Source organism: Vicia villosa, unplaced genomic scaffold (assembly GCF_029867415.1).
Source record: "Vicia villosa cultivar HV-30 ecotype Madison, WI unplaced genomic scaffold, Vvil1.0 ctg.001280F_1_1, whole genome shotgun sequence".
Classification (NCBI taxonomy): Eukaryota; Viridiplantae; Streptophyta; class Magnoliopsida; order Fabales; family Fabaceae; genus Vicia; species Vicia villosa.
This window is the reverse complement of record NW_026705557.1, coordinates 260,092-273,837: the sequence shown is the minus strand read 5'-3', so window position 1 is coordinate 273,837 and position 13,746 is coordinate 260,092. Positions and strand designations below refer to the sequence as shown.

Here is a 13,746-nt window from a genome sequence, read left to right as displayed (position 1 = left end):
TTACCAATATATACTCACCATTCATTAACATTATATGCTTAAATGCATTTTTGATCCCCTTATTTTGATTATTTTTATCTTTTAGTCCTCTATTTTAAAAACCAATTTTTTTGTCCCTAAACTTTCCATCACTTAGAATTTAGTTGGTCCCCTCCAGTTTTGAAGACATGTCAGTGATGATTAAGATAATATTATTATTTAATATTTTTTAATAAAATAATTTAATTTTTTTATAAATATATTATATAAATTTTAAAATAACTTTCATATGCATAGGGCCTAACTCTATATAAAATCAATTCAGCCCACAGGTGCCCATAGATATTTATTTTATTGTCTTTTTCAAACCAATATAAAGACTAAAGTATTTAGTGAAAAAACGATGTGGGACTTGTCCAACTTTTATTTAAAAAAAAAAATTCTATCATGTTGTATTTGCTTAAACTCGAAGACATCTTAAGCTGAGACATATCCTGCATATTTGTGAAGTGATGCTTAGCATGGTTGATTATGGAGTTAAACAAAGAACTGGATGATTTTGTTTCAGGAAATACCAACCTTGAGGAGAGATAGAAAGTAGTTATCATTCACCACTAAGATGATTATGTTCTGTATTTACTTAGACCTTTCTATAAAGGACATACTTCTCTGTTTCGACATTAAGATGTAAAATCAAATTAAATTGAATATCTCAAACAATTGCATGGAGACAAAATGCATATTATTAGTGATATGGCTGGTGAATTAATCAATATAATTACTGGCGAAAGAAGAATGTTAAGAGTAAATGATTTATTTAAGCAACGCGTGAGACATCAAACAAATTGGAAGAACAACTCCATGGTAAACCCTCCATTGAGAAACAAATTAAGTAGTAAGTAGAAGAAACTTAACATTACAGCACAGAGATAGCATGCTAAATCCTTTTCGTATGCTTGTTGTAGGCCTTTTATCCATTGCCATTGACAATTAAGAACATGCAACTAAACATTGCCATATGTATCACATTTTCCATTTCTTTCTTTAATCATCAGAACTCAAATGACAGCTATTTGCAAGTCAACTAATGTATTGGCCATTAATTAATATGTACAAGAATTGATATCTCACATGGACAGAATTAAACAGAATAGCATGCCTTTGCTTTATGCATAACCGGGGTCATAGTATGCCAAAATATGAAGTGTAAGCCATTCATGTAAACCTTAAACCGGGGTCATAGAACTTTTACAAAAATATATTATGTATATATACAAAAACAAAATATCAACTAGACATGTAAACATAAATGAAAGCAACATGCCTCTTAGTGAAACAGGTATGACAAAACGGTTCATTTTTAAGTTGAAGTAATAAACAAATTAAAAAAATAAATAAACTGAAAAACCGTTAAGAAGTATCATGTCATGTTGTGAGACAAAGTTGTGATTTTCATAATAGCCCATAACTCATAGCTCAAACTTCAAATCACCAAATCATGGTATAAGTTAAAGAAACAACAAACAAAATAGCAAAACTGCTACCTACATAGTCTATATGTTAGACATAAACTAAAAGTTGGCATAAAATAAGAGTTGGCATGATGCAGAGGCTTTCGAGCATAAGGAGAATTTTCTTTCTATTTCAGGTTGTTCACTTCGGTACCAGATTTTAATTTTCATGGTTTGTAAAACTCTTGCATTCTTCAAAATATACGTTGGTAATATAAGATCCCGCTCTAGGCGTCCAAGATTCTGAATAGTGCAACTTCTTAGGTGGGATAAAAGACATTGTGGAACAAATTCTAATTCCTCACAACTTTCTTCATCATCATCTCCGTTCCCCCTTGCCCCGTACATATCCTACACGTAAACACAAAACATAAAGTTATGCTAAGAAAACACATACGGAATACGATTCTTAAACTTAACAAACCTCAAAAAGTTCAATATTTTGAAGCTTGGGACAGTGGTGGAGCACTCGTACAACCAAATCCCAACTATTATGAAGCTTCAAGTGGGTCAAATTATAAAAGATAGGGATATCATCGGATGGAACCTGGGTCTGGGCTTGGGCCTGATTCAATAGAAAGACACTATCATATAATTAAAAAACAGATAAACCACACTTGTGTTTTTCATATCATTCCATCATCATTCAATTGAGACATATGAAGAAATGGTACCAGCATGACATTAACATTTCAATATCAACAATTCATAATAAAACTGACCTTGAATGCTAAATGGTGTTGTAATGTATCTAAGCACAAAGACTTAGAAGTAGAGAGTGCTTCCAAGGGTAAAATGTCCCACAAACTTTCAATGATATCTGTTCTTGTCAATTTGGGTAACCTTAAGTTTTCAAACTCCTGGAGGACAACAGACACATTAAACCAACAACGCAAACATACTTGAAACAGTTTTAAATCCTCGAGAATTGGACATCCGTATAGAAGCAACAAGAAATCCCGACCTCTCGGAAACTCAACGTCATCCAAATGAAGGGTTTTAAGTGACGGAAATCCAAATCCAACTGAAGAAAAATTAAAACCCTTAACACAGAACCGCCGCAGATCGAGACTCACAAGGGTTTGACTAGTGAAAATACTCGTAGGCAATTTAGGTAAAAAATGTTCATCTTCGTTGTTATCTTCATCGTCATATTCATCCACATCTAGATGAAGACAAAGATTTTTGAGTTCATTTTGAAGAACAATCATGTTAACCCATTTGACTACATTGCGAAAACTGACCTTATAGGCAAAATGAGGGTGACCGTACAGAATTTCGAGAAGGAAAGTGTTGATGTTGCGAGAGTCAGTTGTGGCCAAAACGGACTCGACAAGTTTGTTACACTTGCGATTAGTTCTATTGCAATATACTTGAATATCTGTGAAGTCGATAGTGTCGCAAGATTGCCATAGATCAGTCCATCTCTTGGACAGTAAGCTTGTGCGAACTGCCTTTTTGGTGGTTAGAAAAGAGAGAATGTGGCTGAGGATTTCGTTCGGCAAACGGCTGATTTTATCTTCTTCGGAAATTCTCCATCGCTGCATTTTTCTTCTTCTTTCACTGAGTTTAATTGTAAGCCGCCATCAACAATTAGGGTTTGTTGAGTTCTTTTTTTGTTTTATAGTAGGCGCCTATCGATCTGCTTAATAATCCCGCCCAATATGTTTTCTTGTATTCTTGTATGTCCTACTACCGCCTATTTCATATTTCATATAAATGTGAATAAATTTGTAAATAAATATAAAATGATTTTAAAAATAATTTTACTAATGACATTACATTTAGAAGTTTGAGCTTGCTAAAAATCGCAAATAATTGTATTAATGACATTATATTAATGACATAATTTAGAAGTTGAGGTATTTATATGGGTCTATTAGTTTGAATTTGAAGACTCCTAAAAAAAATGGTAATCATTCCACCTTATCTAGGGGAACTGTTGATTGACTGTTTCTTTCGGAATTATGAGTAGGACTTCTTGAACATATGGTTGTAGGTTATCTACAAGTCATAGTTCACGTTTCTCCTCAGGGCGAGCCACTTACTACATGGAGGTGACGTTTAGGCGACGCATTTTAGGGTGAGTGTTTGATGAAGGTAGGTATTCTTTTGCCTCATTTATGGACCTTTACAAATATATCACTACATAGTTCCTTAAGTACAAGGGCTTGTAAAGTGCGAAGTGTTTTAAGTTCATCATTTCTTTTAATTGAATCCTGCAACTGGGGAGAGTCCTTTAGTTAGGAGTGAGTCTCTTAGTCGGGGGCAAGTCCCTTAGTTAAGGATGAGTCCCTCAATTCTTGTTAGGTGTCTCTTGCACAACTATTGTGTTAGCTAAGTGATATCATAACATCAGTCAATTGGTTTTAAACGTTAGTCAGTTACGAAAGTTTAACTGTTTTGTGAGAAGGAAGTGTGTGACTTTTAATGTTGCTCATTATGGTTTTCCTGGAAACACCTAATCTAGTTTCTTTCCTTACACGTGTCCTTGACGTGTGGAACCCTTTCCACTTCTTACAATAGTTGCACTACTAAACAAGTATGTTGCTTATGCTACTAATATTTTTACTATAAATAATTATGGTTTGCCTTTCAGAAAAACTTTTTTCTTTTCCTTCCATTTCAAAATTTTCATTCGTTTAATTAGAGAAAATTCATTTGTGCGGTGGACCGTGGTGCTTCTTTAAGTTCATAAAGAATAGGAGAAAATTATGTTGTTTACTAGTCTCTCTGAAATTCAAGTGTTGTAACTTTTTAATGTTTTTCTTCTCATCAAAGACTAATGATTAGTAAGAAAGCTAAGTGTGTCCGTGTTAGAGACATTATATATCTATATTTCGTCACTGACAAGATCACGAGTTTTCGTCAAAATATTGGATTCTCAAGTACATGACACAAAGAGTATCTAATCTTGAAGTCATGCTCAAAGACAGAAAGAAATAATATGCAACCTTGAATGGTTCATTAATCCCTTATTTTACTTACATCTACCTGAGTCGGTGAATCTAATACCATTTACGCTTTTGAAACGACTTTCTGATGACTGCTAATGTTGCCCCCTATCAAGTCACGCCCAACGTCCAGAGCATCATTAGGACCTTTAAGATCATTTGTCATGACATGATTGTCTCCTCACCGTTAGGATACCTTTTTCTTTTTGCATAGAAATTTGATAGCTAACTTAATATTCAAACATAAATCACTTTATCTTCAACTCAGGTAATCAATTTTAAATATTAAATGTACTTATAAGTAATTTTCGTTATGCAACAACAAAGACAAAATTAAACTATTTCTACCATTTTTATCACCCACTTTACCAAGTCAAGTTCCCCAAATAAATTAGAGTAAAAAACAGGCACTTTAAGAATTTAGTACATAATTGGACTTCCAAACACCCAAAGTCATAAAAACAGATTCCTCTATTGGATATTACTGCAGATACTTTACAGATTCAGATGCCCAAAGAACCCATTAATTTCTTTGCGTATTATACACTTAATTGAGTACAAAGAATGGTTCTTTTGACATCTAAAGCCAATTTTGCTTCGGATCATGTTGTTTGTTAGTTGAGCCCTTTGGGATCAATTTCACACTTCATATAGGATACAAAATACTAGATTAGAGGTCTGCCATCTTTCTGGCTTTGACCTTAATCCACCAAAGCTTTACAATATGGTCGCATGCCAGAATTAAAATATAGACAGTTAAATCTTGTCGGAAGTTTCTTCCTTTGTCTGCGCAAAACTTTTGAAGCATCATTAAGCTGTTTAGTCTTTGCATGGCTTGCTGATCCTTCATTAGTCACATCCTCATATCATTGAAATGTAATATCATTGATAAAAACAAAAGATACTAATAGCAAACAAAATCCCATTAGCAAGATTTCTGTGTGGAAAACGCTGCCTGCTGAAGCTGCAAAGAAGGGTGAAAAAGCAGTAGTTAGTGGATAGGATAAATCGAAATGTTCCGGTACTAAACATTGTGTAGATTTTTTAGGAAAAATGTGAGCTATTTAAAAAACAGGGTATCCATTACAGAAAGAATTAGCACTAGCATCAACAAAAACATAGAACAAAGACTTCAAAGGATGCTTAAATCTTATAGTCAGATTCAACTATAGCCAAGCAAAAGAAAGGAAAGAATGGTCTGTTATGCCAAATAAACTTACATTGAGAGGGCGGAGCAAGTACGCGAGACACCAACTTTTTAGATTTCTCCTCATCTTTGAGGAGCTTGAAGCAATTGTATGGACAGGGATATGCAGGATGCTCGGTCATAATGGAAGGTGAAGGTGAGAATACATCACAGTCAAAACAAGGAGGTTTCTCAGAAGTTTCTGGCGATATTGGAGAATGAAAAGGAGCATGGTATGGTGAAATGAATGGCTCAGAGTGATCAACTAACTTTGGGGATGGGGCAGGGGCAGGAGAAGGTGGGTGAGCGTGTAGTGTATCCTTTAATAAAGAAGATAACCTGATTTCTTTGACTCTGCCAAAAACCAAGTTATTAAGGCCAAGATTTTTTCTAGCAGAGCCTCTTATTGTTTGAGCTATTTGCTTCAATCTTTGTGGCAAAAGGCTCTCAAACCCTCGCATGACTGATGCCTGAACTACTACAGGACGAGCTACTGTTGAGCCGTGTGCATTTGTTATGTGCACATACACATTCTGCAATGGCAAACAAACAATTAGGCAGATGCTTGTTATAACAAAATTAAATCAAACTTCTAAAATTTCATTTTCTTAAGGTATTAAACAAGGCAAATTATGAAGTTAAAGAAACAAGGCAAACTATTCATTCTTAATAAACTCAATGATTTAGGCTATTCTCAATGCTTGTTATAGCAATCTGTAAATGGAATTAAATCCAACTTCTAAAATTTCAATTTCAATTTCCTAAGGTTTTAAACAAGGCAGATTATGGAGTTAAAAAACAAGGCAAACTATTCATTCTTAATAAACTCAATGATTTAGGCTATGCTAGTTTGATTAACGAAAGAAAATTATAAAATTTAAAACTAATAAAATTAGTTGAAAATCAAGAATGTAAAAAATGGCAATGCATCTGAACTTTGTTGTATTAAAAAAGACATTTTGCGATTCCCAAAATAATAAATGACACAGGTTATGAGACTGCACCTCGTCAGGCTTCAGATGCAATCCAAACTTCAATTCTCCCTCAAAGTCGTCAAACTTATCCAGGACTTCAGATATTGAATTATTGAGAGTAAAATTAAACAGAATCTCGGGTATCTGCCAAATAGAAGCAGACTGCACTGGTCTTACAGTTAACCCACCAGGAATCTTCAAGATTTCAAACAAAGAAGCATTTCCAAATACTGATGTTGAGAAAGTCAGATTGGATTGCTGGAGAAACAGTTCAGTTAGTGATGATCTCAGCACACTCAAGTACACTGGATTTATTGGAATGTTCATTGGATCAGAGAGAACACCGAATACCACATCAGAAAAGCTAGGTGCAACACTTTGGTGTATGGATAGGATAGCCACCTGTTAAGAGTAAATAGCTTATGAGCCACTTTTTAGGTATAAATAGAGTCATGATGAAAAAATGTAAGAGTGGAAGCTTGGCTTAGACCTTTGTATTTGGCAGAGCTATTTCACCAAATATATCATCTTGTAATCTTTCAATGTATGGAATAAGCTGTGAAACTGGATTTTCCAGCCTGAAGGATGCCTGAACAGTAGCTGAAATTTGTTCAAGGAAAAAAAAATATCGTCAATAAATAAATTCAGTAGTCACCAACATTAAAAATTCAAATAAGATCTTAGCACAAAAGTCTGATCACAGGGAAGTAATACAAAAAGAAACCATATCAAACTTATGAGAGATAGTTGCACAGATCACATGTATGTCATGAAGCATTGTCAAGCTGTTTTACAGCAGTAGGCAGCTGAATCCCGTTTCAAAACATACTAGGGACTAAAAGACTCGGTGGAATTATATATTTATACAAATCAAGATAGATAGATAATAAATTCTGAATACAATTTAAAGACGAACTGACGAACAGTTAGACTGACTCTGTTACCTAAAAAATAAGATATAACGAATCTATTTTATTTTTATACAATTAATCTAGTACTACTTGGAAAGTCAGCACTACTTCTACTCTATTTCCTATTAAAAAAAATTGTTTATATGATTTATTACCTGAAGCTAATAATGACAAACTGCCTACATTTATCAAAATGAGGAAAGCCAACAACACACTCAAAACACTGATTTGCTTATTTCCTAAAAGAGGGACGCCAATAAGATAGTTATATCAATTGTTTTAAAAATAGATCAAACATCAAGGGTATCGTCAAGAGTTGTAAAAAAAATGTGTTGCAGCATTCCTCTTCCAAAGTATACAGATCTTGCTGATGAGGTCAACAACAATAACAATTGCTTAGGTCCAAGTCAACAATAAGTCAATAGCCGCTTAATTATGATTTAAATCTTCAATAAGATGATTAATTTTTCCAGTTTTACACACAATACTACTGTAAATAATTTACAAACACACCTCAAATTGTAGTTAAGTTCGCATATCACATTAGCACAAAAGAGAAGTCAAATCCATGATTGTCAGTAATGCTTTATAAATGAGCATAAATCACAGCTTCACAGATATTCTTGCTGATCCTCTTAACATATTATACCTAAAATTAAACAAAAAGAAAAACCGAATCCCTAATTCAACAACCTAAAAAAGGATCACGATTCACAAACACCAGAATTTGTATAAACACAATTCCTCAATTCAACAAATAACGAAGAAGAATAAGAAAATCTAATTTAACAGTAGGAGTAGTTCACTCAAAACACAACAAAACCTAATCACAACTCAAATCGAATAAAAAAAATTCAAATCAACAAACAATAACTGAAACAATTCAAAATCAAAAATCAAAAACAAAATCACTATTCGAAATTGAAAGAGAGAATAGTTTACCGCTATGCTTAATTACATCTTTGGCGTCAAAGCTTAATTCAGTTGAATTATGTTTAGGAAGAATCCAGAAGATTCCAGAAACAAAAGCCGCTAAACTGAAAAACAGAATGAACAAACACTTGAAACTGAATAATCTCAGCACCACCACCGAACACCGTGAACAGCCTTCACCGTCGTTCTCCCTCTGTTCTTCTTGTTGCACATCTTGATTTCCAATTTTCCCCATTGCCAAAGCATCTGGAATCTCTCTCTCTCTAACTAACTTTCTCTCTCTTATTCTCTCTTTCTAGCTGTTGGTTGCTATGCCTCTCTCACACACACAGTCTCTCTCTAATTAACTACCGTGTTATTTAAATTAATGTCTAGTGAGTAGTGAGTAAGTAACCTCTCGTGTTATGTACGCTGGCAATTACTACAAGCTTATCGCTAATTTTTTAGTTTAGGTTTTTTAATTTTGGGTTTAACTTTTTAGGCTACCGAACGTTGAGAAGAAGTAAAGGTGAAAAAGAAAGAGGAAGAGTACAAGAGGATAAAGCTAGTGGAATAATAATCATATTATTTTTATTACTACTCTTATCTTCATGTTGTATAATTTAATCCAATTATGGTAATAAAAATCCCACTCGTAAAATTATTAGGTAATTATGATTAAAAGATAAAAAATTGAAAATGAAAGTTTTTTTTTATAAGCAAAGTTACTTTCCCTTGTATTAAACTTAAAATAGTAGTACATGGTAAAGTAACGGCATATAGATCATATAGTTAAAACTATAGAGTTAGAATGGGTGGGATACAAATCTCAACAAATTTACAAATGAAATGTTTGTAAGATACTAGTTTGTGACCCGCGCGATGCGCGGCTGCTTTGCATTTGTATATTTATATAACTTTTTAAAGCATTTTATAGTAAAGGTAATCTTACCTAATTTTTTAAATTGAATAGGTAAGAATTCTCATATATAAAACATGCAATAAATGCAATAATTATATATTGGTACCGTTATCCATATACAAAACATGCAATAAATTGAATTAGGTATTATGCACCATTGAATTGAATTATATATTATCCATAGTGTTGATAATAATTTAGCAAAAGTTTCCAAATATTGTAATATCATTGTGTTTTTATTTTAAAGATTTATTTAAAAAACACTAAATTGTTTTGAAATTTTTATCAATTATAAGAGTAATATAAGTATATTTCCGTTGTTATAAAACTATAAAAAAATCATGTAAATATCTTTTCTCATTCATAGTTAAAATAACTATTTTTATATTTTATTTTAATTGGACTACAAAAATATTAAAAAGTAATATTAAATTTTATAATTAAAGTTAATGAGTTATTATAATCATTAAATAGAATATGAAAGGGATAATTATTAGAAATCTCATAATAATATATGAAATGTGTTTTATAATATAGTATGATTATATTTAATATTTGTTTAGAGAATTTATAAAAAAAATTATTGGATAATATATACAATTTAATTTTTAGGTCCTTATTATTTTTAGGGTGACAAATATCATCTGTACATTAAAAATAATTAAATTTATAAATTTATAAATTAAAATATTAAAATATATGTTAAAATGGATGAATTAAACACAAATAAAAAGAAATTTCCATAATATGGTGTATTATGGACATATAACTCTAAAACATGTATGTGTTTTCAGCTGCACAAAGATAAAATTTAGAATAATTATGTGATATATTAAATAATATAATTGAAAATATATATAATATAAAGATAATAAAAAAATTATTATCGAAAGTATTGGTAGTGACATATTTATTAGATAAAATAAATTGAGGGAAAAAACGAATTTGAGAAATATATGTGAATAGGAGAAAATAGAGCAACTCATAAAATGATGGGTTATAAAATGTAAAGATAATTAGCTATTTAAAAATGACCAAAGTTATGCTACACTTTTTTTACCTTGGAATGAATTTCCATGTGAACACTGCAATGTTATAAAGATTGCAAAATTGTTAAAACAGTAAATAATGAAATAAAATGATACATAAAAAATTTTAAAATAAAAAAAAATAGAATGTGAATGATATTTAAAAGAACATTGTTGAATTGTAGACTATAATGAGAGAAAATATGGCAAATTGGTGAATGAGTTCATGAGTAACAAAGGCTAAATATGTATAGTATTTTATTTTATATGAAAAAATTAATTGGATAGCAATGCATTCAAAATATAACTGATTTTGCCATTTAAAACTTATAAATTTTAATAAAATGTAATAAAGTCAATGAAATATGTAGTGTTACCTTATAAATATATAAAATTGAAATTAATTTATTAAATGCATTTGTCTCTTAATAAATAGTATAATAGAATATGAAAAATAATAAAACTAACACATTAATTTTGATAAAATGACTTTTTAATTCACTTGCAGCAAACGTAATAATAAAGTGAGACATGCACAATAATAAAATGCGGTAATGGGTCAAAATATCTTAGAAGTTTTGATTGTAACAGATAAATATACTTAATATAAATCTACTTAATATAAAATAAAATAGAATTAAAATTGAAGAAACACTCAAATAAGAAATGATTTGCTACAAATAAATTTAAATCGTATTTAACCTTTTTTATTTCTTCTCTATACTTAATATAAATCTACTTAACATAAAATAAAATAAAATTATATGAAAGTAATTTACAGTTTTTAATATATTTTAACGAATTTTTTATTTTATTTTTATTTTGACATAAATAATTTATTTCTCAAATTCATGTTTGTACTTAGTGCTCGACTATTTCAATTGTAATGAGAATACATATTTAATTAATAAAAATGAGATATTTGAATAGATTAATAATAAAAATTACTAATACAAAAGCTATATTAATAAAAAAAATAGGGTTTTTATTTATGTACTATATATTAGAATTAATTAATAAAGTTTTGTGAGAATGATACATAAGTTAAATTTGAAATATATAAGAGAGATTTTTTTTAATTATATTTTAGAAATGACAAATATAAATGTAAATTGTAGTTATATTTTTAGTTCTTCTCTATTATAAACTATATATATATTATTAAGTTTGATTTTTAGATAGCTTTTAGCTAAATATTATATTATTATTTATTATTTATGTTATTATTATTATTAATGGTGAGTCAGTATTATATTATAATTATTATTATTATTATCATTATTATTATTATTATTATTATTATTATATTTATTATTATTATTTATTTTAATTGTAGGGACAAAATAGTAAATAGGAGTATTAGGGTTTTACCAAGAGTTGCTATCATGATGACACGTGGCTAGGGTTGCCATCATGACAATCTTGGATTTATATATAAGATTGCTTCTAAATAAGCAAATTGAAACAAAATTTAAGAATAATTAATAACACAATTTAATGAGCAACAACTCTTGTGTTCTAGAGATTCTAATAATTAGATTTCTCACAACAGAGTATTTAGAATAATCTCTTAAAGATTTTCTTTTTCTTTCTTTCTCTTTTCTTTTCTCTTTGAAATTGTATGTTGGGTTTAATATATTTGAAACGCTTGAGCAACTTTAGTAGTGAATTGACAACATTCTTCAATAGAGAGTGTCTCATATATATAGTCCCATAAAAATGACCGTTGAGAAGGACAAGTCATAGCTTTCCTTGCAGCTGATGTAACGTCTCTAAAAAGATCGTAAGGGACAAAGAACACACCAAAATAGGGTTCGTATAATACATCATTGCAGTCGTGGAGAAGATAATGTATTACTGTACTATTTAGCTTCTAGCGCAAGTTTCTAATCTTTCTTATTTGAGATGTAATTCTAATCTGAATTAAAGAGAGCATGGAAGGGATTAGGTGACGTAGACAACCAAAGAGAATTGATTCTTCAGAGTCATAATGAAGTTTTCAGAGTTGAAGGCAGCAGTTTATCTGAACGACACATCTTGGTTTCTGAGTTGGAAGCAAAAACTTATATGAGCCTTGAAATCTTGACTTCTGATCTGATGGTAGCTTATCCTCTAGAAACACTTTCATAGTCCTTTTTTGACGGGCATCCAACATTCTTCAGAACCGCGGATGTCACTTCAGAGATGGATGAATAGTTCTTATGATGTGTGCATTTGCATTTGTGGATTCAATTCTTTTTACTACTTGCCACAAATGTGCATTTGTGGTTCACACATGTTCAATTACTATACTTGTTCTTGGGGGTGACTCATGAGAGATGGTCGTCTACTCGACACTAGTTGCTTGATCAAGGGCTTATGAAATTCGAGACTTGGCACCCATACTACATATAACACGTCTACACTACCTCCTTTACTTTTGGACCGTCCTGGTCCCTAGACGACCATGAAGTTTAGATCTTATATTTTTTAGGAGGATTAGACATATTTTTAAGCAAGGATGAGTTCATTATTCAAGAAGAGTTGGCTAAACTAGCGTACCATTCTTGTCGAGAGTTAATTATCTTAGCTTTTAGTGCCTCCGAATGGGGGGATGTCTTCCTGCACTACTGTCTTCAGAAGGAGAAAGAAGTGCTTCAGGAACGTGTCAACGTTTTTACTATCAAGCAAAAACAATGCTTGGAGGAGATTACTAAGATGAGCATCTTGCTAAAGGAAATAGGGAGAAAAGTGCAGAATTTTGGATGTCCCAACTTATTGGCTGAAAGGGTGCAACCCCTAGTGCAAGAAAGGAAGTATAAAGATGAAGTTATATCGCCTACCTAGTCGGTTTTTTCCTTATATGAGGCTGCTCTTGTAAAAGTGAATCCGGAATTGATATCTTCTCCTAAAAAGGTGGAGAACTTGGAGTCATGATGAGAACCTTGAGCTATATAAAGAGTGTGCAAAGTATGTGGAAGACAATTTCTCTATTTTACAAGTTTCCTTCCAAATTCTCTCAAACAAGTAGAATTATTTTATATCACGATGTGCATTTCTCGAGAGCAAGTTCTATTACGATCTGGAGACGGTGGACGAGAAATCTATTTTTGTTGGAGACGAGCTGACTTCGTACTATTTTTCTATGGGAAGAGTATGCCTGGTGTAATATTTGCCATAAACGAATCTCGTAATAGTTGTTCCATGGAATTGTCTTATTTTGTCCATTTTAGGTTGTTTTTACCTATTATGGTGTTGCTTTAGTTCCCTGAGTTCGTTTATATAGGAATTTCATGTCGACTAAGTTTGTGCTTAAAATTTTAATGGACATCTTTGGGGATCGTTCCCTCTATGAATATATACTCCCATATGGGATGGTTTTGAACTAGG

The 13,746-nt window shown here is 31.3% G+C and overlaps 2 protein-coding genes across 5 annotated transcripts; both read right to left on the bottom strand.

Annotated features, from left to right (window-relative positions):
• Positions 1-1,409: 1,409 nt before the first annotated feature.
• On the bottom strand, positions 1,410-3,132 carry LOC131634293 (F-box/FBD/LRR-repeat protein At4g00160-like). Of its 4 annotated transcripts, XM_058904945.1 has the most exons (5): positions 2,735-3,118; positions 2,455-2,655; positions 2,213-2,350; positions 1,915-2,055; positions 1,410-1,841 (listed from the first exon to the last, which is right to left on the bottom strand). In XM_058904945.1, the coding sequence occupies exons 2-5, from the start codon at positions 2,473-2,475 to the stop codon at positions 1,551-1,553; spliced, it is 591 nt and encodes a 196-aa protein (XP_058760928.1). In that variant the 5' UTR covers positions 2,476-2,655; positions 2,735-3,118; the 3' UTR covers positions 1,410-1,550. The 4 variants fall into 4 exon arrangements, with proteins under 4 accessions (XP_058760928.1, XP_058760927.1, XP_058760926.1 ...); XM_058904944.1 differs by having other exon boundaries at positions 2,455-3,118; XM_058904943.1 differs by having other exon boundaries at positions 2,038-2,055; positions 2,213-3,132.
• A 1,765-nt stretch (positions 3,133-4,897) lies between these two features.
• Positions 4,898-8,906, bottom strand: LOC131634306 (uncharacterized). Its single transcript, XM_058904962.1, has 5 exons — positions 8,458-8,906; positions 7,095-7,204; positions 6,635-7,006; positions 5,665-6,163; positions 4,898-5,408 (listed from the first exon to the last, which is right to left on the bottom strand). Exons 1-5 carry the CDS (start codon positions 8,681-8,683, stop codon positions 5,311-5,313), a joined length of 1,305 nt encoding a protein of 434 aa, XP_058760945.1. The 5' UTR covers positions 8,684-8,906; the 3' UTR covers positions 4,898-5,310.
• Positions 8,907-13,746: the final 4,840 nt, after the last annotated feature.